Source organism: Opisthocomus hoazin, chromosome 22, assembly GCF_030867145.1.
Source record: "Opisthocomus hoazin isolate bOpiHoa1 chromosome 22, bOpiHoa1.hap1, whole genome shotgun sequence".
Classification (NCBI taxonomy): Eukaryota; Metazoa; Chordata; class Aves; order Opisthocomiformes; family Opisthocomidae; genus Opisthocomus; species Opisthocomus hoazin.
This window is the reverse complement of record NC_134435.1, coordinates 7,683,089-7,707,492: the sequence shown is the minus strand read 5'-3', so window position 1 is coordinate 7,707,492 and position 24,404 is coordinate 7,683,089. Positions and strand designations below refer to the sequence as shown.

Sequence of the window (24,404 nt, the reverse complement as noted above, 5' to 3'; positions counted from 1 at the left end):
GAACAACCATATGACAGCATATTAATACACTCTGAATGTTATCTACATGTAGAGAAAACTTGGATTGCCAACACGTGGAGCCAAAGTGATTCTCCAAGATCAAACCTCCCAATTGTTCCAGGCAATAAGTAGACATCCGCTCTATCTCTGTTTCACCAAGTGTTAACTGAACTCATGAACAACATGGAAGGAGAAGGGGATGTAGAACAAGATATAAGTCAAAAGGAAAGAGGATTCCCGCCCTTCTCATAGCATTAATTAGCAGCTCTTTGCCATCTGCTGAACACAAGAGCATCCCTCCATGTGAGAGAATAGTTCCCTTTACCCCCGCTGCCCACTTCCAAACCAACGGGCTGGCACTGGACGGGCAAAGTACAGACAGTGGCAGAGCTGCTGCCGACACCAGACACTGAATCAGAGACCGCAGTCAGAACACAGCCTTGAGGATGAGACGGGGTAATTTAGGTACATCACAAAGAGCTCATTATTGTCCCCTGAACCCCTCGGTGGGGAACAGCCTATTCACGTTGCTGGGTTGCCTTCCTCTGACTCCATCTCTCTCAGATCCTGGCATCACCAGCTTTTCTGCCTGGTGCTTTGCTTTGTCCTTTCTGCTCTTTTCTCCCTCTCTTCTTTTCTTGTCTTTTCTTCCCTCTAACAATTTTCACTCAACCCCAGGGAGACAGTCCCACTCTTATTTGCTAAAATAACTAGTAGTTAAATGACTGACATTTAAAGCGGTATCTGAGGCTTCAGCATTGCTCCGCTGGGAGAAGATACAGTGATGAGTGTGTGGGGAGAGGGAGGAACAGGATGTGGATAATGCTTGAGAGCTTTTCCTTTTTTTTTATCAGGCCGTCTGCAGACTCCAGCAGACATCATTTCTGCTGAAGCACTTCTGGAGAGCACATTTCTAAGCGGGAGACACAGAGGTCTGTCCGTGGACTTTCAAAAAAAAAAACAACCCCTAGAGCATAAATCAAACTGGAGGCCACTACCCTGGAAGCCTCAACAAAGAGAATGTTATCCTTTTTGATTACCTGCTTTTGTCCTGCCTTTGGAGTCAGTATTGCAAGATCACACTGAACTGCACCAGCGTATACAAAAGGATGCTCAGGACTTGAATGTCAGCACATGGTGCTGCTCAGGATTTTGCAGCATTAACAGAGCTTGGACATCTCTGGGACAAATAAATGTTCCACTGCTAACCATGTATGTGCCCTTGAGCCTGCTGCATCCCGGTGCCTAGACTCACTGTGTGCAAGCATAGTCATGACAGCAGAGGTATCTGCACAGGAACCCAGTCCAACACAGAAAGTGATCACAGAAACAGCCAAATTCCGTGCTAGAATAATGCACAGGCAAGAAAAGACAACGTACAGAGGGACCCAAACGTACAGTGTCTCTAGGGTTGGTAGCAGTGATGGCAGTGAAGCTGTAGGTCAAATTAAAGATGCACTGATCTATGTCTGTCCCAGGGCTGAAGTGGAATGAAGGCCAGGACTCACAACTGATTGATGTTATACAAACTCCTCAAGGCTTTCCCTCCACTGATTATACTCTGCATGTAGCTCATCTGCTGGGACCTCAGTACATATTAGCATCCCTATTGCTGCTAATTCTCCTTTCAGCTTTCCTGCTCATATGGGTGAACTCAATGCAAGCTCTCCCCACAGGGCATGGTAAGATGATGCCTTTGAAAGATCTTCATCAATAGTAGCCATTAGTGGTTTGTTCTTTTCTAGTTTGGTTGAGAGAGATAGATGGACATTTGCACTCACACCTGCAAAATCCCCTCCCTCATCTAAGTAAGATTTCTCCATTTTCCACCCAAAAGGTTTCTCTTACCAGCAAGAAATACAATCAGCCAGCTGCCACCTAATTAGCAGATGAACTATTCATTTGACTTGTCAGATCCCCTGGGAATTTCACATGATGGAGCTGTCCTGTGGGAGAGCTTTTCTAAGACAGTTGTTCAAATGAAATGTCCGAAAACCAAAAGGACTCAGTTTCTCTGCCACCCGCCATGTATTTTCACTATGTAATTTCCCCCGGTTTTGTTTCAGAGGTTTATAATATGTAAGACAAGCTTGAATAATAACAGCAATAATCCTTGTGTATGGTTATGACAAAGGAGTGAGGGCGAGATTCATCCATGTAAAAGAATATTACATCCAACCGGAGCTCAGCTCCCATGCTGCCACGTTGCCGAAATCTCCTGATGAATCAACTCTCTGCATACGCCTGTTCCCTGCAGTGGAGAACCACTTGTAATATCGCTGCGTGTTAACGCACAACACGAATACGTGGTGAAATCTGGTGCCATGCCCCTTGTGGAAACAGTAGGCACCCAGTAGGAAAAAAAATAAAACAAAATCCAGATAATATAACTTTATTTTCTTTTTCCAGTCCTCCAAAACGGATAGCCCAGAGGATCATATTGGAACCCTTCCCCATAAGTAGGTAGTAAAGGGATTCTCATTTGGCTTGGTAGGCACCTGTGGGTATATGCAAAGAACTGCTTTGCAACCCACTGTGTATACTTCCACTGACAAAAACGTGGCAGTAAGTAGAGATTGTGTGCAGTAGTGGGTATTGGGTGTACTAGTTTGGAAGTAAAGAGACCATGGGCTATTACTGTGTGTTGGCAAGCCAAAAGGAGTTCTGAAAGCCTAATCAGCAGCTGCTTCTCCTCTGCTCTGAGCTGCTCTGCTGCAGTATTACACAGGCACAGCGATGCTACCCAACAAAACCAGTGGCTCTGATTCTTAATAAACACCTGATGGACTTAACAGTGCTAATAAATTGCATAATCTACTTATTGCTGTCTAGTCTGTAAAGGTTTAGGGTATAGTCTACTCATGCCTGCAAGAGAGCTGGGTTGGAAAGCCTCTGTAAAGATGAAAATTGTCTCCCAGAGCATAACCTGACTACAGAAAACAGGTTGCTAGCAAAAACCCCAAATACTGTAACACTATAAAATTGTAAAAGTGACTACTTCAGTACTGTCTCTGAATAATACGCCCCCCAGTTTTAAATAAGAAAGGTTTGTAATCAGAAGACCTCTCCCACCTTTTCTTCCTTTTGTTTTTCCCCACTAAAACCTACACACGAGTCAAGTATCCTTAAGATCTCTTCCCCTTCAGGTACTTTTGGTGCAAGTCGGATAGATGAAAAAACTCACACTCGTGCCATCGACTTGAAAACGGTGACGGGAAAGGAAGGAAAGGGGCCAGATAAATCCCATTTTTTCCCTCCAGTTCCTCTTATAGTCAGCCCTGGGTTGATTTATATAAGAGAACAGAAAAGGCCTAGAGGCAAAACAGCTCATCTCTCTGTGACCGAAAACACACTCCTAACCCAACTGGAACTTGGGTGCAGTTTGCCCTTGGATTATTCTGCATGAGATTTTTCCATAAGCATTCAGTCTGAAGGCTGTTACTCATCCCCCTTCAGCTCATGTCGTTCTGCAGTTCCTTGCAGAGAACAGGGCCCGGAAGTAGGCTGCTCGACAGCCGATATTGTGCAACTTCATTTGGTAAATTGCCTTTCCTGCACTGGTGCTAGAAGGTGCTCAGCTGGAGTCCATACACTAAATCTGTGGAAATAGCCTGACATGGCCCCAATGACACACGGCAAATGCAGTTCTGCTGTGAGCTCACGTTGGGAGAGTTAATACCATTTCTATCCCACATGCAGATTTCTTCTTCTGGAAAAAATAATACGGGCAGGACACAAAAGAAGCCTACGGTACAAGGATCTATGGGGAGAACTGACACAAAGCCTTCAAAGGTAGCGAGAGAACAGGTGCCTTTGAATGCATCCAGGGAACTAGACTGTGAAAGGACAGTGAGAGGTAGGTCATTTACCCTTTCCTACGCAGGCAGCTTGGAAATGTACTGCAAAACATTGCATCCTTAAATATCTTAACCCAGAATTGAGCATGGGCTGTGCTTTCCCAAATGACTCACAGGAGGGGACAGAAGGCGCCCAGGGGCCACAGAAAGCGAGCGAGGAAACCTGGAGTAGCAACCTCTCTGAAATAGCGTGCACCAGCAAACACTGGCCACCAGGCAGCTAAATTACTTGTTTTGGAGGGCGGTCCAGAGCTGCAGCTCTCTTTCTGGCAAATTTAATTTTAAATATACCCAGTTCTCGAGAAAGTGGTGGAACCAGAGTCACCGCAGCCTGGTAGACAACCGAATACATCTCTCTATCCATCACCACCTCAAGGCTCCTTGCAAGACATCTCACAACCATCTTTTTGCATCGTCCTATCTCACATCCACAGCTGCAGTCTCCAGCAGCCCCGGCTCTTCCCTGCCGGGCTGCTGTCCCTCTGCGATTCCCCTTCACATTCTGCCCCAGCGCAGCCCCTGTAGCCCCTGCCCCACAGCTCGCTCCTCAGCCTGCCTCTCCTCCTGGCTGAGAGAACTTGCCATGGGTTGGGAGGACTTTTTGCTGTGGTAATATTTGCTGTGCAGGTTTGGATCTGCTTCTCTGTAAGTGAACTCACATCTTTAAAAACGGCAGCCTGCTGTCTTCAGCCAGACTTCAGCACCTCAACCTAATCAAGAGTTTGTTCTCCCTGACAGCCTCTAATCACCAGCTATACCGTTTACTGAGGGAAAATTTTTATCCTTTCTGCTAGAATTCATTTTTATGACACCTACCATAAGAGATTTAAAAAAATTAGGCATTAAAATGGTTTATAGAGGGTATTTTTATAATCCACTAAGCTGTTTTCCATTTCCACTGATACGACATCTCTCAGCTATAATTTATAAATGCCATCAGTTAACAGGCACAGAATCTTATCCTATGATTTCTCCTTTCACATGATTTTCCCATTTAAACTTTCTGTTAAATCTACGCTGTGCTGCTAAATCCAGAGAGATTTCGCCATAGCTCGGAGGGGGGGGGGAGGAAAAAAAAAAAGTTTAAGTAGCTAATTAGTGTCACTGGATTTGGGGCATTCTATCATGAGAGAATATAGAGGAAGCATGTCCTCAATAAATATTTTGGGCATTTAAATGAGGCTAATGCCCCCCCTACACAGCAACCTCTAACATCCACAGAAAATAAAATGTTTTAAAGGCAGTAAGTGGCTGCTTTCCCATATAGGGACGATGAGAATATCATATCAGTATATTGACTTTTCAGTGCATCTGACTGTCCCCATGGTTATTTTTGTTGTTGATTGCAGCTTCGAGGGAGTCACTCTGGAAAGTGCCACTGCACGTGCCAGGCTCCAACCTCAAAACACCCTGGGAGAAAACACTTATTTACAGCCCTCTCAGAATTCACTTCATACTTTGATAGCACCACAGAAATGCCTAACAATAATTATAATTCTTGCAGTAGTTAGACTTTTCTCTGCCAAGCTCAGACTGGAAAACTCCAGGCCTCGCCACGATCACTGCTACTAAATCACAGCAGGGAAAACAAAACAGAACATACATTCCTCCTCATTTGCAACATCTCCAGCACATCTGCCTTGGGTCTGCTGCGAAACTCGTATTGGGCTGCATCTAGTCTTTTGGATATGCAGGGTCCTGACTTGGGAGAAGCAAACCCAAAGAAACTGATTTTCGGTTGATTAAATGTGGGCATGACGAGATCTCCTTAACTCTGTTTAGGTCAAGGATGGGTTCATGGGCCTTCCAAAGACTGGGCAGACTCCTCAAAGGCCTAGTGATTTTTCAGTCACAACCAGTTAAACGCTTTGGGAGAGAAAGTGCCCTCAAACTGCCTTCATTACATGGAGTGGAGAGGAAGTTTGAAAGGTATGCAGAGGGAGAAAGCCACTTGTCCCCTAGCCTTTTTTTCTAATGAAGACCTAATTCTAGCAGAGTTTCAGGCTTGGCTCAGACAAGCAGAGAATCCACAGCCTTTTAACCTTTTTTTTCCTAAGCAAGTTGGTCTACAGAAGAAAGGTTTCACTCAATTTAGAGTTATTGATAATCTTTCTTCAGTCCTTGAAGACCAAAAAGGAAAATTAAGGGCACATTGGCAGAGCTGAATGGAAAAGCTTCACCCACTGTGAGGCCGCCTGGTGCTACACAAAGGTGGAATCAAGAGAAGACGTTCTCTTCTGTACAAGGGTTAGTATTTTAAATGCATCTCCATGAATTTCTTCCCATCAGGTGATGAAACACTTCCCTGCAGGCAGGCAGCAGGGGAGAAGGAGAGCTGGTTCAGTCCCTCCTCTTCCGAAGTGGCTTAGTCATGCCAGCGTACATCCTCAGCACTAGATTTGTCCCATCTCTGGCAAGGCAGCATGGTGCGAAGGGCGTCAGCCAAGCTGGCTGGCCATTACAGGCCAAAGCCCAGCACCACATTTGGGGAGGAAGACAAAGATTGAGACAAGCAGGTGAATCATGCTTTTGTCACTTGGGGAGTGGAGATGAATGAGCCTACACTGCCGACGTGAGGGACATTTTCCTGCTGTCATAACAGCAATGGGAGAACAGATGGCGAATAATATGGACTGTGGCCATTCAGCATGGACCCTTGGCACTTCCACTTTGCCAGGCAGCTCAGTGGCAAAGTCTGCTTGGGGGAAATGTTCCTGCATGCAGAGGTAGTCTCTGTTCACCCACTCAAGAACCTACACGGCCTTTACCCACATGCTGCCTGGTGCATCCAGGAGAAGAGGAGTGATTCCCCCACGACTTCCCAGGCGTCATCCCCTTCTGCTCATGTGCCAGCAGGCATGGGAGAGATCTAGGTATCAGCCAGACAGCCATCCATGCTTGCCAGGGAACTTTGGACCCTCCTGAATGGGGCTTAGATTCATCAGGAAGAACAAGGACTGTAAACATGAGTGTAAGCAAGAAAATGATGCCAGTGTAGGACTGGCCAGAAATGCAAAGCCGTGTCCTCTCCTGTAGGCAGGTGCTCTCTCCACTTATTTATGAACCCTGGCAGTCCCAGAAAGCACATCTCCCCTTCTGAGCACCCAGCCCTTTCCAGCTAAATGGATGCTGCTGAATCAGAGGGTGGTCCGGATATTCCCAGCATGGCTCCGGTGGTACCTCATCAATGCCAGCCCTTCCCACTCCACCCCCATTCAGTCTCACTGGTGAAAAACATCCTCCAGGATGAAAGAGTACCCCAAAACCCCCTAAGATGTAACTTCCCCCTAAATCCACCCTTCATATTTAGTCTTGCACACAAATGAAACAAGCTAGTGACACAGCCAAGGTCTGAAAGGCATTTGAAGTCTAAGTCTCCATTAACTTCAGGACATGATTAGTGATTAGTCTTTCTTTCCTTGCAGAAAAGCCTGCATAGCCCAGCGCCTCACGTGCTGCTCTTTCAGGACCTCAGACTTTGTCCGTTTTCGTGCTGGTGCCTTCACTAATTGCACAGCTCCACGGTCAGAGCGATGGGGCGTCGGATCAGAGGAGGCATTTCACTGCACGCTTCTGCTGCTCTCTGTGGATGGGGCCAAACTGCAACAAATGTTGATTTAAAGAACACTTTAGTGGCTGCCTCTAATGCAGTTGCCACAAGCCTTCAGCTCCCATTTATCATCTGTCCCTGATTCTACAACTTGCCTAAAACTGTTTTCTTTTTTTTTCCCCTCAAAACAACCTTTTCAAGAATTTTTTTCTTGTTACCATTGATGTCTTAGTATATCACCTTGCACATTTTTTTTCCTCTTTTCTTGAGAAAAGAAATGCCACAAAGAAGCCATTAGAGCTCCTCACTCATCTGACCTTAGCAGGAGATTCTTCTGGCAAACCAGAAAACAAAGTGCAAGACCGAGGCAAGATCCCAGAGCAAGATCTCTGACAGAGATGAGGATCTGGGAAGGGGGATCAGCCCCTACACAAGGTATCCTACAGTACCGTGCCAAACCAAGCCAGAGAGGAAGAGCTGAATACAGCAATGCGGGCTCTGCACCCTCCACCACAGCACAGCCAGGTTGGGAGTGCCCAACACTGTCCTTTCCCCTCATCCACCCAACTGCAGCAGAGCCAGAAATAGCCAGAGATGGGGTGAACATCCCTGACCCACCCATGCATGAGCAGGAAGAAAGCAGACCATGGAAGCAATCCTGTCCTACTGTGTATCGCATTTTAGCTGCCATTAGAGCCTGTTCTGCAGCAGACAGCAGCATCACCACAGAATAGCAGACCAGAAACACACACCTTCCATGAAAAAAAAAACAGAGCTATAATCCTGCTTTGGGCTTGTTTTTTCATCCAAAACAATGGATAAAATAAAAATCCATTAATCTTGTTTGTGCTACACTTGAACCAGACCCACAGGGACGCTTAGCATCACTTAGAACCTGCTATATCACATTTAGATACTGATGCTCCTAGAGGAATCAGTAAACATTGAAATGCCTTTAAAGGTCCGATTTTTGGTACTTACAGGCCTAAGCCAACAATCAGGACCCCAAATATTTGGCAAACAAGTATAAGGGTGAAACACTGCTGTGAGAGCTTACTAAACTCACAACAACAGGGAGATGCAACAGGTGAACAGCAGGAATCATGACAGCCATGAGACGGCCATGACATCTTAAGCACAGGGCTTGCAGCAGTTACAGGCACAGACAGGAACATAACAGCCAAAAGGAAAATCCTACTGCAGGGAAGAACGAGCAAAAACCAGGGTGGAGCATAGTGTTACTGGGCAAAATCTGCAGGAAAGGTAAAGACAGCAGTGACGGGATCACAGACTACAAAATCCCCTCGAGTGCCTTTGGATGAAGTGAACCTTCTGTAGAAAGGGTTTGATCTGCAATTCGGGAAGTCGATAGTGCAGAACCAAGTACGTGCAGCCCTGTTTTCCCCTTGCACTGAAAATATGCTTTAAAAAAAACCCCAAAATAAGACAAATGCTGGCTTTGCTTGGAATAATTCCAGAGTGCAAATTAAAGGAAGAAAGGTTAAACCACACCAACCAACTGAACATGAAAACTGAGAAAATTAGCTGCAGAGGGCCACAGTGCTCTGTCACCTGGGGGCACCCCATCTCCAGTCCAAGGCAGCAGCACATCTTACCATCTCTCCTGCTGACTCTGACAGCAAATTCCCCTGAAGCACGTTTGGAGCCCAGGATTTGAAGCAGTCAAGAGATAATCACAGCCAAAACCACTGGTGTGAGCTCATAACTGGTGTAAGGAGCATAATTAACATCCATTTTCATCACCTCACTGCTCTCTATCACAAAGGAGGGTTGGATTTGAGTGCCCACATCACACCACTCAACATCTGCACAGGATACCCCATGGGACCCCCGCCTGGACCCTTGCGCAAAATGACAGGGAAGCACCCCTCGGCAGAGCTGCTTTGACTGCAGGTCTCTGGGTGCAGGGACCTGTCTGGGGCTGCAGCATGGCCCCATAGCTCGCTCTCCACTGTGTAGCCCCACACTTTGGGGGAGCAAACAGGCTGATGGGTCAGAGGAAGCAGTGCTGTCCTGAAACAGCATGAAATCCAGGCCAGGCAGCAGTGCGTGCGGATTGTGGGTGGGATATTGTGTGTGGCAGACTTGACCTGCCTCGAGTTGCAAATATGGGTTTTGTGCAACAGGGATGTAACAGCCTCTTAATCCTCTCTTCACCAGTATTTTGGGCACAGAGAGAGAAGTAAAGGGCCCTCGTTTCTCTTAAGAAATTTTTCAGAGCAGGGATGTTCTTGAACTTTTCAGAGGAAAGAGTGTATGTGCTGCACATCCCTCTCCCTGCCTGCCCTGTGCAGTGGTACTCATGGACTGCTCTAGCTGAAGCTGAGGAAACGAAATCCCAGTGAGGAAGATTTCTTCCCAAAGATGGACTCATTGCTGGCCTCCAGGTGCCAACTCATAAAGCAAATTCTTTCAATCTCACACCACATCTTTAAGAAATGATAGACTGCACCATCTCAGAGGAAACTGTCTGCTCCCTGATAATAAATGAGCTGTTAGCAGAGGTAGCAGACTCCCAGATCCATTTGCGATCCAAAGGACTCGCAGCTTCTTCGCATTTTCACAACGCCAAAACCACAGAACACGCAGACAGCAAAGGACGGGAAGGCAGCCTCCTGCGCCTGTCTGCTTGCTGCTCTCCCGTGGCTAAAGGGAGATTGTCAAGTGCGATTTCCTTTTGATGGAGCCTTTTTTAATGTAAATTTGCTGTTATTGAACGTGAATAATTCACTGCATTAGCTGCAGGCAAGGATAGCCGGGAAAAACACTGCAAACCTCACCCTTGCATGCCAGACATCTACAACGCCTCTTGCAGCTCTGGCCAAGAAACTTCCTATAGCACGAGCACCCATAGTCCTACAGCCACACACCTCACTCCTCCTCGGGCTGCAGACCCCGCACAGCTCGACAACACCGAGACAAGCAGATCTTCAACAAGAGGTTCCTGCAGTACTACTGGAGGACGCTGCTGCACCTCAGTCATCTCGACCTCGATTCCCTTCAGACTGGCCCTGCTTGAGTTGCTAGTTTGGATTCACGCTTCTACTTTCCCTCCAGAGGAAGCTTGAGCTTGAAACAGGAAACCTGAATGCACATCGCTGTTGCACTCCTCTGAGATTGCTGTCAAATGGCAACCAGAATCCAGGACAAGAGCAGGGTAGGATTCAGATACTCCCTGGGATTTTCAGGCACGTTTTGGGTCTCATTTGGCTCAGCTGGTAAAGGAAGCTACTTTAGAAAGGACTTTTTTTTGTTCAGGCCAAACAGCTGATTTTTTTTTTTTTTGCTGTTTTAATTTGTTTTGTTTTCTAAAAAGCTCACAAGATTGTTTGTTCCAGTGCCATTCAGGCCTTAGCTGTGCTCTTCCTATTCGAGCTAGTAGGGATTGCTCAGCCAAATCCCTGGGTGCCGTTTTGAAAAAGCTACAGTTGACATCTGAAGGCATTCCTCCCCTGATGATACCCGACTCTACGATCGATCCCCTGAAGCCTACTCCTAGGGAAAGGCAATATCAGCTAGGAGCGCATCCACAGAAAAAGGGAGAAAGAGATCTGCTTAAAGACAGCACAAGCAAAGCCGGGTATCCTTGTTAGAGCACTGCAAACACTACTGCCAGCAGTGAGCCCATGAAAAGTGAGAAACAGAAGAGGCCAAGAGGATGAGAGCATGTCTCAGGATGACGGCAGGCCCCTGCCCTTGAACAGCCACTCCGGTAATGTACTGAAACACAGAAGGTGAACCTGAGAAGAGCAGTTTCTATGCCACGAACATATGTTTTCATCACTTCCTAGCAATACATCAGAGTAGCACAACCGCAAACTGCCTGTTTGCAATGTGATGCCTGCTTTTATCAATGCCCTTACAGGCTGCTTGCAGGGAGAGCGGGAGAATGTTTGGTACCGCTGAGGGATCGCCTTCAGCTGACTATTGAGGAATTAGCAGAACAGAATACTGCAGACACTTTGGATAGGATTCATCTCGCCTACCTCTCAAGGTCTCACAGTAAGCCATCTAAGCCAAGTTTGTCACCTTAGCTTCCCGTAGGGAGAAGGGAGATAAGCAGGCACCTCTGCAGGGAAATTCCTCCCATACTAAGATGGGTGTCTAAGACAGTTCAAAAGGATCGCTCACTGGAGGGCTCTCTACTGAGTACAGAGGTAACTTCGATGAGGGCAACTAATCCTTAGCCAGAGAAATCGGAGGGGACAAATTCCCTTCTTCATGCTTTAGGACCTGCTGCTTAAGGATGCAGCTAAGGCATGTAAGCAGTGACAGCACGAGCACCCTGAGTCAAGCTGGGACTCGGTTCTTCCCCTCTCTTCCTCTGTCCATCCATGGACATCTGGCAAAACAGAACTGACCTGATAAGCACACAATTCTGTTGCTTTACCTGGCACTTTGCAGAAGGAAAAGTTTAGTTAGGAGACAGTGCATCCAGCATTTGTACTGAGGACACATGTAAGGACTTCACTTGAGAAGAAGCTTTGCTGGGCTGAAGCTCCCCAACCAGAGAAGAGAACTGTTGGAATGATCTCTTGACTCACAGCTGCTATCTGAGATGGTGTGTATTGGTTTCCCCACTTCAACATGACTGTTAAGCCTCACTAAACTGTGACGATGCTTGAATGAGAGTTTCCTCTTTGACAGAGCAAGCCTGTATCCCAAACTAACGCTAGTCGCTCCAGAACAAGAGCTGATATGGGGAAGGGCTTATCTCTGAAAGCGTGTGGTTGCTCTGGGAGCAGGGGTGGAAATGCAGGAGCCATCTCTCCTTCCACCTGGGGGCTACACAGTGAACTTGCTGCCTCCCTAAATTATTAGCACATAAAGATGGGCATGTCTGGGAACATGAAGAGCTGGTTTTCTAGTCTGTGGGTGACTGCAAATGGGTGACCTCCTGCAAGCCCCGGAACCGCTTGGGGCTCTGTGGGTTCAGGAGAGGTGCTGGTATCTGCTACCTCCGAGGTCTCTGCTGAGTCTGGCACACAGAGCTGCTAAGGTGGAGGATGTTATGGTATAGATGACTCAATGTTAGAAATCTGCCTGAGTTCATCCACACATTTCTTGTGGGTTCCCAAACAAGTCATGACTTAATGCCTGTCAGCTCAGGCTAATCCAGGTCTCAGGCTCCAGAGAGGCTCTGGTCTCCCCAAAGCCTCTCGCTTCACTGTCCCCACAGAAGAGGAGCACGGGGACTCCAGGATTACCATTTCCACACCTCGAAGCTGCAGATAGTGGGTTTTGCCTGGCACAACCATAATGAGCTGAACAGGAAAAAAAACCAGAACCAGGACAGGCTGGAAGACTGAATTAATTCTGATTAAATCCATGAAATGCACTCAGCTCTGCTTTTGCTCGGGACAGACTAAAGACAGCTGCTGTGCCCAACTCTTTTTCTGGGACAGTGAACTGGAAACGGCATCGCTGCACGGGCTGCGCTGCGGCTCGCTTCCCTGTCCTTGCCTGCAACAGCAACATCCCCTCTGCCCCTTCCCCCACCACAGCCATATGTGGTTTGGCTTTCTATTACTTCCTTTGGTAGTTCATTAAAGACATTAATCACCTTCTGCACAAAGACATTTCTCCCGAACTCCCTGCAGGCCAGGCCTCTTTCTCAGCTGCGGCTCCCTGGCTGCTTTGCCCCTTTGCAGACACAGTGCTGGCGGCCCGGACCTGCCCCTGTTTCCCTGCTGACCTGGATCCCTGCTAGACATCGATCGGGGTGGTCACCCCCAAGCCTCCACTGCCACGTGCGCTCTGACAGGAGCCTCCTTTCCAGCTAACCTTCACCCCACCGTGGTCTACATCTCAGCATTCTCTGTCTCCCTTTTCCCTGGCCAGACAGCCCCATTTCAGGACCAACACACGGCCACCTACTCATGTGCATCGTGCAATAAGCCGTATACAAATGGCACATCCTCATCACGCTATAAGGATGCAAGGTGTCCTGCTGTGCAAGGCTGGCTGAGGGGAAGCACTGTGGGCATGTTGGCACTGTTGCAGCAGCAGCAAGAGGGGTGCGGGGCTGTGTTAAACACGCTGGCAGTTTGCAATAACCACCCCACGCAGGGGACTCCCTGCTCTAAACACCGAGGTTTGGCCTGCCGTAGTTGCACTGAGGAAGAGGGAGGCCAGAAGTGAGCTGAGCTATGGTGCTGGCCAGATGGGAGACACCAGCAGGCTCCAGCTCATATTTGGGCAGAAGGGGGAAGAGCCCTCAGAAAGCAAAACCTCCCCAGGCTTAGGTAAGGCCTGAAAAGAGAGACAAGGGAAAATTCCAGCTACGGCAGGTCCATGGCCCCTTGAGAGCTGCTGCCTGTCCTCTTTGCCACGCTGGGTCTCCTGATCCAGTGCTTCACCATCCTCCATCCCTGTGTGCTCTCTGTTAGACTTCGCTCTCCCCATGACATCCCACACCCACTGGTAATTTTTTCTGCTGCTCACCTGCCAGAATAGCAACACCATCCTCCTTCCAACAGATAGCTCTGAACGGGGTGTGGGTGCTGCGTGGATGGATGGTTAACAAGGCTCAGGGTGCTCAGGGGATATCAACAGGCCAGCAGGAGAAAAAAAGACATCTGAATCAGTGTAGTCACTGATGTCTTTTGCTCATGGAAGCTTACCGCTAGCAAAGATCAAAGCAAAGTGTTTGGGAGGGCAGGGAGGTGAGAAGTAGCCCTCCCTGTCATGTGAGATCCTTCCACACTGCATCCAGATTACCTACAGCAGCTTCTGTATCTCTCCTCTGACCCTCCAGTCCCGAACCTTTCATCTCCTCCCACTTCATCTCCATTAGCATAGTTACAGAACCTCACTTCTTAAATCAAAGCCAAGACTGCTGTAGCGTATAGAGAGATGCAGACACAAGTGTATATTGACACGAGAATCCTGCCATCAGTTGTATGTTACATCTCAATCTTAGACATCAGTTGTTTTCTTTTGCACTCCTCCACTCTGTCAAAAACAAATAAAATCAAAGAATGAAAAGACCCTCTTGAAGAAGCCAAGATATAGCAATCTGTAACTGTTACTCGCCTCTTCATAGCCTCTCACTGCCATTTCCTCGGGGGATCAGTCCTGCGATGCATAAGCACGTCTGCTGCTAAACTGCAACACTGGATGAGGGATGGCAAGGATGTGGTTTGCAGAGAATAGGAAAAATAACTGATAAACATTAATAAAAAGAATCAAACTTGCTGGAGGTTTTTCCTGTTCTTTTGTGTTGTGGTGGTTTTTTTTTTTTAAAGAATGCCCCAGAGGGAACAAGTGGGTCTGGCTGCTGAAGGGCAGCATGAGAAAATCAACTAGAGACTCGTGACTGTGTAGGCTAACGAGCGACCAGTTCAGCAGGTGAGCAGGGAACAGTTTCTGTCGGATAGCACGCTGTTGTTATTCTAATCATTTGGCATCATTTTGAAATTTTTTTTGCTGGGATGATGGTGGATAGTTAATGGATCAGTTCAGCCCTTCTTCATCTTGCCTAATACCTGACTTCCTTGGGAGTCTCTGTAACCTCCCGAGGGACATCCCATGCTCTACCAGATGGCACTTTTCACGGGGGAAAATGTTACCCTGTTTCAGTCCCACACAACTAAAAGCAAAGGAGTAAAACTCCATCTCTCTTTAAAGGAACACAGTTGAAATAAATGCATCTTTGTATTCAGACTTGTGTTAACACTGCACCCCCGAGAATTTGTACCTGCAGAATATTAAAGTCTCCCTGAATTATTGCCTCTTTAAGGAGCATGTTGATTTTGTGTTTGCTCTGAGCTCCACGTGTTACTGAAGCTAACCAGGACAGTTTCCATTTCTACTGGCAGAGAACCGTTGCCTTTGGGGCCATAACCCTATTAAGGGAAATGTAAACGTATGTATCTAAAATTCCCACTAGAGTTTTGGAAAGCAGCAGCATGCTTCCCCTCGCTACCTTCCTTGCAGCCACATGAAGATTTCCACTCTCACCTTGCTAATATGCCAAAAAAAATAAAGCCTGTGTGTTTCTGGCTTAGTAGGATCCCTATCACATGAAAAAGCTTTATTTTTAGAGAAGAAAGGATAAGCTGTGAGTGAAAACTGTGGCTGTCGCACAATGGACAGGTCTGGCCTCTGCTGCTTGCTGTTGCTCAAATCCCTTCTCTGCCTGGTGCAGAGCCCAAATTTTACTTCTTCGCTCTCTTTTTCGCCTGTCACCAATGAGTATTTGGGATCCTTTCCAGATGAGCAGATAGATTTGCAGGTATGAAATTCCCTGTATTCCTCCTCTGATTTTTCCTAATTGCATCGTATCCGCTTTTCTCCCCAGGCACCGCTCCCACAGCCCAGGATCAAAAACTAAATACATAAAAATAGTCATGCAAAGAATAAGTGCCCTCACGCCCTTTGGAGAGAAATGGACCCAGAAGACTGGGGGAAACCCCGTTCCTGACGTGTGCTGCCAGCCTCTCCACTAGGCTGCCTTCGCCAAATGACAGTGAAGCCCCATCCATGTCCCTGCTGATGATATTGGCCCACATTCACCCAAGGCTTTCCGTGCCCAGATCTGCGCAGGCAGGCAGACAACCCGCCCTGTCCTGGCAGCCACAGCTGAGGAACTGGCTCGTCACGCATATTTTAAATCCTTTTCCTTCTTGGGGAAAGCACATGGGACAAGCTCCCACCTGCTTCAGCAGCGGCTGCTACTGCCTAGCACCCAACCCCAGACCCTCTGCTGAGACACTGGGTGCAGGAGGCTGGTGTCACCCCCAGGACCTGCTCCCTCCTGCTTGGCAGGATTTCACCCATCAGCACCCTGCTTAGGGCTGGACCTGACTCTGTAATGTGCTGGCATCTCACTAAACAAACATGCACTTACTAGAAAGCTACAGCCCATCCCTGCCAGAAATTGAGCATCCTTAACCTCAATTTGATCTAACGTGAAGTGATGCTCTGTGATTCATCTGCCTGCATCACATCTTTTCCTATTACAAAATCTAAGGAGATGTATCTCCTTGTAGTACCTATGTTGTATCAATCAGACTGCATTTGATCATTAAGTCTATGTTTCTGCTGGCTTAACTCACATTACATAGTCATAGCTAGCATCCTGAGCTCTGCAGTGCAAAAAAAAATCCCAAAGTATTTACGTGAGATTTCTGACACTGCAAACATAAAAACAAGTCTACAAACACCACAACAATTGCATACTATTACAGGGCTGGGTTTATTTAGACTGTGGAACTTTAATTATAAAGATTGCATTTTAATTGATTGCTGCTAGAATAATTACAGCAACACCTTTCCAAGAAATGGCGACCATCGTATATTTGTCAACAAAGAAGCTTCCTTTAAAATCAACATGCAATAATTGTTTAATTAAGCCAAATTTAGATCCTCGTTTGAGAACATTCAAATATTTGCCTATTCATTCCTGTCTCTGAGAGGTAATTTGAGAGATAAAAAGCAATCTCCAGAAATACTCTATCTATACACGTAAGTATCCAAGAAAAAGAAATACTTCATTTCATAGCTGATCTGGATCTAAGCTTGCTGCTATTGATAAGAACATAAGCACAGAGTGATCGATCACTACAAATCCCTCTCTAATTGGTGCTGGAAGGCCTTCATAAAATATGAACAGACTCCAAACTACATGTTCATTTTCTAATATGCAGAACAGATTCAACTGTTGATACTCTAGCAGCATCCACACCCCGTACTCAGTATGAGGACCCCACAGTAACTGCAGCTGTGCATACAGGGAAGGAGAGGGATAAATAATTCATTGTTTTTCAGCCTCTTTGCAAGTTCTCTTACAGCTGCAAAATCCTGCTGCTGTCCTGTGCAGATGTCTGTGTTTTACGTGTGCAGTTCCTGAACGTCCCTTCTCAGTAGCCCAACACCTAAGCATGCAAAAGCTGATGGCTGCATCAGCAACACTACAGGGCTGAATGCTGGACTGAGGTTTTTTTAGTCGCTGGTCATCCCTGCAAAGTGGCCTGAGTTTTGCAGGGACAGACCTCCCAAGCTGGTGACTCACTTTCCGCAAGCACCGCTCGGCAGGGCACGTCCCCCAGGTCACTGAGCCGGCATCTTCCCCGGGCAGCGAGAGCAACCACCACCAGCTGCCTGAGCCTGCTGGGGCTCACCTCCAGACTCCGGTCAGAGGCCAAAAGCAGGAGTCTCTGCACCACAAATTAAATAAAGCAAAGGAGCTGAGGCTGAATCAACTCATATCCCCCGAGGAGCTCGGCTATGCACAGGATGGAGATGCACCTTAACGTGTGCACAAACGGAGGCCGAGACAAAGAATAAGAGAAAACTATTCCCTGCGCTGGTTGTGTCCAGTAAGCAATCTCTCATCCCTTTGCTGCCAAGAGGACATGGTGCTCGTGTCCACTGTGGACCTCCCAAGAACAGGGATTTGCAGCTCGTGCCTAAGCTTCAGCCCTCCTGTACCCTCGCCTCTGGCACTGAGCACCCCTCTTCTCACACCTCTCAGCTCTGACCTGCAGCATCAGCCCTGCCGGGCTAAGTCTGCCCTGAGCACAGTCAGTCACGGCAAAAGCCAGCAAGGCAGAGTTTGCTAGTGACTGTGCTGAGGCCGTAAAGCTCTTTTCCAAACACGGCTGAAGACAGAACCTGTAAACACATCTTTAAAGCTGATCAGGAGGGTTTTGACTGCTACATCACTAGGCAAGTCTTTCAGCTATGCCACAGCATCACTTTACCCTTTATAGTCACCTGGCACTGCTATATACTTCTGCTGAAGCAAGGACTCTAAATTCACCTTCCCCCAAGCAATTGTCTTGGCCTTCGAAGAACCGGCACAAGAACATAAAGTCTCCTAACCTTTAGTTATGAACCCTCAAAGGAGCAGGCGTGTATTTTCATATCAGTAAGCCACACCACGCACCCAGCTGCAAACACAGAGCCTGTTCATTACCATCTATTCTGTGGGATGGAATGAATTCAGGAAGATATTTCAGTTATTGAAATGTGCTCATGTTTCGGTGATGCAACAACGTTAGCATCAACCACACACCTGAAACATGAGGTTACCGCATGTTGCATCTACTACCTATTTTTGCTTTCTTAATGATTATGGTTTGCTTAAAATCATAATCTACTGATGTGTTACGTGCAGGGACCACGTGACCCATAGATCAACGCTGCCCCACACAGAGGTATTCACAATCACTGCGTAAGGATAAAAAGTCCACAGCTAGAAGCATCAGAAATACGAAAGTTATTGCTGGGCTGTCACAGCGACAGCCCAGCAACAACATCAGCCTCCTGATATTTTACAGATTTATCACTTTCATGGGTATTATTGTTACCAATTTATGATCATCACTAGCACATCATTAACAGCTGCCTATCACTGTCACCTGTGCACAAATGGGTGCATCGCCTACTGTGAATTCACCCACTGTCACACCAAAGCTTGCTCATCCTGACTGGTAAGCAGATATATGTCAGGCAGAAGTAGACAGTGTCACAGCTGATGCTGAGATACATTTGGCATACGATCTCCTCAGACAGGGTGCTGTCATTTTGCTGCAGTTCATCCCGCCACTTCAGCATTGCCCCGCAAGCTGCCCAACAAGGTTTTTTGCTTCTGCCGTCACCACTGATTCTTAATATATATTCTGTATTTTGAATGAGGCTGCTTCAGGCACTTGCCATAAGGACTACCTTTAGCATATGTGGCTGGATCCTAGCACAAGGCAGGACTTGCCATGGGGCTGAGACCTACTAGTCTTCCTCATATGTCCTGCTGGAGATCCTGATAGGGGCACAACCAGGTTTACAGGCTCCAAACACCCTCGGTTTAACCATCAGATAAACAGGTAATACCAAGGACAAGGAAACGCTGTGTTCTCTATCTCCATGGGAACAAAAACTGGTACTTTTAACTGGTAGCATGGCCAGTCTTTTCTCAGAAGATAAGGACCACTGCGTGGGCAGGGTTTTTATTCTCTGCAAATAAACAGATCTTTCTGCTGATATCTAGTCTTGGCAACTGGGAAGGGAATTTGCTGGAAGATGAGGAAGGAGATAATTCCTGGCAAAAGTTTCACTTCAGCCTTAGAGTACTAAAACCAGGTCTCCTAACAGTCTGGATTGTTTAGGTTGGGGTTTTTTCCCCCCCTAGGGTACATGGAATAACACCTCTATTTGTGCTTACAAAACAAATGCTTCCTTCCATAGTCTGGAAAAACTTAGGAAGTTTTTAATTATAAGAAAAGAAAAATGAGGACAAGCGAAGTTGGACTGTGCAGAGTGCTCTGCTGGTCTGATCTAGGACAATGTGCCCTACATAGAGCTCAAATATAACATCCTTTGGGAGGCTGTCTTGCTTCCATTCAGCTTTTGCGAGACCACCCCCGCCCCCATGCTACTAATGACAGATTTCTGAAGCAGAACTAGTATCGTGGTCTTGCTATCAACGTTAATGCTGTAAACAAAACCATTAGTGGCAGGCGTAGAGGGAGGGAAAGCTATGTGCCGATGGAGAATTTATTCCAGTGATATTCTTTCAGTTTCTGCTTTCTTCCTGCTATCAGGACTGAAATAGCTCATCCCCAGCCACAGTCAGCAACTCTACCCCAGGTGGGTGACGCTTTCCCTTGATAGATAAGAGGTCTGTCTTTTTTTCTCCTATTTGTCTAGTTTTCCTGCCGAGGAAGTGCCATTGGATTGTGCTGAAATGGTTGCTCTTTCTTGATGGAAACCTTATAGCTGGCAAATAGGGGGATATTAAAGAAAATAGAAAATCTTTAGATGTGTCATTAGACACTCCAGCGAAAGTGTGGCCAAATTTTTCCTTCTTTCTCCTATGTCATACTAGCTAGGAAATTCCTGCAATCTTGTATTTGCAAACCTTCCAACAGAAAAAAATCACATTTTTTATTTTTTCTTCAGAGAGCCTTATTAATTCTCCTCCTGTACATTCCTGTGTTCTTTTTGCAGGAAAGCATTTTTCCCTTAAGTGTATTTCTTAGCAGAGAGAACAGTTTGTGTCCACCTCTACCCCACTCTCCACATGACTAAACTGCGGAGAGGGTGTTTCAGTGAATCAAACGGATACTACAGATGTGAGCCAGCAGCAATCCAACAGGCTCTACAAAGGGAAGGGTTCCTCTAGTCCCTCCTGACAGTCCTCATACACACACAGAGGCTCAGAGAGTGAAATCAGTGTCTGACACCAGGTTGAACCGAGAAATTCTTCGTGCATCACATCCCGGCAGCACGAGCCCCTCGTGCACAGCACTGCGCTGCTCACTCCAAGGGAAGCAACTGCTGCAACAGCCCCTGTTGCAACTGCAGGGCTGTGTTATGGTTTTTGTTTTCCTCTAGTTCCCTCCTGCTCTTCTTTGTTTCTGCTAATCTTGGCATTACCTGGCAAGCCAGGTTTTTTCTTTTACCAACTATATCTTACAACAAAACCAGCACAACTAACGATCTGTGCTTTAGCAGGGTACAGATACACCCTAGGATTGACTCTATAGTGTGAATTCAGTTTTCAATACTTATTTTTAGAGCTAATGATTTCGCTGGTACTTGAAACTGGAACTCTCTTACCTCTCTGTCATTATTAGGCATAACCCTTCATGTGGATCTAGACTCTACTTGCACCAAGCTGCTGTTTTCTGCTAGGTCTTCCTTAAATTACAAGGACAGATGGCTAAACTGGGGCTGGAGAAGAAGTCGTTCACACTAAACAGACACTTCTGTGCACCCCGTGGGTGGAAAGGGGTGTCTTTGTTGTATATCACGGCTATAGAAAATATGGGAATGAAGTCTCAACATGAAGAGTTGGGCAGAGGTTAGAGGAACAAGAGGAAATTAATTGTTGGGGGTTTTATACCACTTCGGAAGCAATGAAAGAGAAAATGCAAGACACGCTGAATAACTGCAGTGCTACCTCACCCCTACGTCTCAGCACAAATGAAAATAAAAAAAGAAATCCTTTGCCTGTGTGTTCGGGGTTGTCTCACATGGACCCTGAAGGAGTCGCACATTTGGAGCAAGATGTCTCATACTTCAGACACAAAAAAACCCCAGTCGGGATAAAAAAAAAAACCCACAACAAAGTAAGAGAGAGCACAGCATACGCTGCTACTTACAGGTGTATGTCATCTCAAAGCTGTCGCTAATGTTCACAATGTCGATCTGGGGAAGGAGCTTAGGGGGTTCCGTGAGCTGAGACAACGCAAACCTAAAAGCCGCATGTTCCTGGGACTGTTGATTAGGAAATAACCCCCCTGGAAAGAAAAACAGAACAAGAAGAAGAAAGGTCTTAAGCACACCTGTACCAGCAACCTTTTCAGTCCAAAATATTCCTCAAGTGGAGGCTACAGCTCCCCAGCCCAGGGAGTGTCTTTACACTCTGAAACAGCATGCGAGACCGTGGGGTCAGTGCCCGCTGCGGACAGGCTGGGAGCAGAAACCCCTTCCAGCCTGTGCATTATGTAATGTATATGTGCCTGGATCACATACAGCAGCCCTGATGCATCCCCAGGCCCGGCAGCCTGTGGGGCCGGGATGAGCCGCGGGGTTTGGCTCAGCCTCCTCATCCCCCGTAACTTTAAGGAAGAGAAATGGAAGTGCTGCCAATGTTACCTTTAAAAAGGAGAAATAAGAGTCCTTCTTCCTCCTCCCCTCGCTGGTCATTAGGCTCAGTTTAATCCCTGCTGACTAAGAGGAGGGGTTTGCTCCAGAAGGGGTGCAGAGGTCCCCCTCTCTACAGGACTCCAGGCTGTGGGGCAGACTGGCTGAGTCTGGCCTAACAGGCACAGCACTGGGTGCATGGGGACAGGGCTGCGAGAGCCGGAGCAATGTGGGACCCGTGGGCAAACACCTGCTGCTACTGGAAGTTTGCAGCATGGAAAAATCCTACATTGAACAGTCGACAGTGGCCAAACTGAAAGAGGGCAGGAAATCAAAAGCTTCACCCTCAAAGGGATCATTCTGAGCAGAAGTACAGACAAGCCCAGAACCATAGGACAACATAAATACGATAGGAACCGGGACCACACTGGACCCAGGCTCAGAGCCTTTCTTCCCCCGTGGACATGGAACAGAGTGCTGCGATAACCTGGCCCTAGCAAAAGTTTTCTGCTGTTCCCCCAGCAGGAAATTTGGCTTGTGGGAGATCCCTGCACAGCCTCCAGAAAGATGCTATTAAATTCAGACTCTCTTGTAATCTAAGGGCATTTAAAGGGAGCACTGTTATTTTACAGGTAGGGAAACAAAGCACTTGGCAACAAGCTGGAATTAAAATAAAGCAGCAGAAAGTACCAATGCTCACCCTCCAGGGCAGATGGCTTGGAGAACAAACAAATGTGCAGAGACCTGCTATCAATGGCACTTCACACATATTTAGTACAGTCGGCATCTCCTCATTCTGTGGAAGGGGCTATTTGTGCATGAATATCCCTTCCCTTCCCTCCCTCCCCCCTTCCCCAAACCCACTGCTCCCCCTGGCCTAATCATGGGTGTCAGAGGAATGAGATGCTAGTAGCTGAGTTAAGCTGTTATACATGTTTGTCGGAAGGGGAAAAAAAAAAACCTGAGATGTTGCGCAAAATTGGGGTAAAGGGGAAGCAAGAAGGCAGGGAGAGAGGGATGCAGCATCAACAGCAATAAAAGCACCAATTGTGCAGCTGGACTCAGGCAGGAGTTGCCTGAACTTGGTGGATTAGCAATTGATTAGCATTGTAAAGGGAGGTGAGAAAGAAAACAGGCATGCAAGAGAAGAGAATTTGGGACCTGGTTACAAATCATCATCAATAAATATCATTGGGAGAGTAATAAAAAACCCGGGGAGGGAGGCAGAGGAGCACTGCGAAGTTACAGGAAGGGAGAAAGGAATCAAACAGGCACTGCTGGTGCACAGGGGAAGCAAGCAGCATGAAATGAAAAGAGACTTCAATGCAAAATCTTCCTCCAATAGCTCTGCCCTTATTCTTTAGCAACAACAACAGAGAGCGCCTGTTTGTTACCTCTCGTCCCAGTTACCTACAGATGAGAGCATCCTCACAAAATGTATAATGCAACCTCTGATTTTGCAAATGCAGCAACGCACAATGGCAGCCCAGGCATTTCTCAGAGCAAGAAACAGATATTTTTTTCGTGCTTCCTCCATTTCAGAGACACTTTTCTCCCTCTGTGTTGGTGTGTGTGCAGGCATTTACTCCCAATCTTCCCCTCCCCCAAAGACAAATTGATACATCTCTGCTCTCCCAGAGCTGGTACCAACGCACAAATCCAGCCCTCGCGGTTCACCCCCTCGCCCTCACACACACATACACGCACATTTTACCTTTCCAAGCAAAGGAACGGGTCAGTTTTCCCCCACCGCCCCCCCTCTCACCCCTACCCACTTGCCGGGGAACGTTGCTCCCAAACGGCCCCCATCTCCGCACTCACCTATCTGGATATTGTTGGGGAAATTGGCCCCTAACACCGCCCCTAGGAAACTGGTGCAGAAGAAGGCAAAAATGTGCTGCATATTCCCTTTTGCATTGGCGAAAAAGAAGCCCAGTTCCAAGCATAGATTTGATTTTTCCCCCGCTCTGCTCTCTTTAGCTGCTCCTCTCGCCTCCCCTCCGCTGCGCCTTCAGGGCTGCGCGTCTCCCTCGCTCGGAATCCAACGCTGAGACTGCTGCTCAACACCGCCTGGCAGCGGGATTAACTGAGCCCCAGGAGAAAGAAAGAGAGCCCGCTCCTCATCCACATCCCTCCCCCGCCACACACAACACACGCACACACGCCAGGCGCTTCCACCCAGCTCATTCCCATTCTCCCAGTTGGAGCTCAACAGCTGGGTACCGCATCCCTCCCCACCTCGCCCTGGCTGTTCCCCCCCGGGGGTCCTGGCTGGTGTCTCTAAGGGTAATTCCCACCCACCCCTAAATTCCCGGCTTTCCCCCTCAACTTCTCTTGGCAGGAGCTGGAAGGAACGTGCAAATCAGTAGGTGGCAAACTCCTCT

The 24,404-nt window shown here is 47.3% G+C and overlaps 1 protein-coding gene across 2 annotated transcripts in view; it reads right to left on the bottom strand.

Annotated features, from left to right (window-relative positions):
• GRIA1 (glutamate ionotropic receptor AMPA type subunit 1) overlaps positions 1 to 24,160 on the bottom strand; it is a 127,446-nt gene extending 103,286 nt beyond the window's left edge. Inside the window, exons 1-2 of one of the 2 annotated variants that reach the window (XM_009942612.2) lie at positions 23,842 to 24,160; positions 21,537 to 21,674 (exon numbers count right to left, since the gene is read on the bottom strand). In XM_009942612.2, coding sequence (XP_009940914.1) covers positions 21,537 to 21,674; positions 23,842 to 23,923 — 220 coding nt within the window. In that variant the 5' untranslated portion in view covers positions 23,924 to 24,160. The remainder of the gene's footprint in view (positions 1 to 21,536; positions 21,675 to 23,841) is intronic. The other variant, XM_009942613.2, reaches the window with a different exon arrangement.
• Between the last annotated feature and the right edge of the window lie 244 nt (positions 24,161 to 24,404).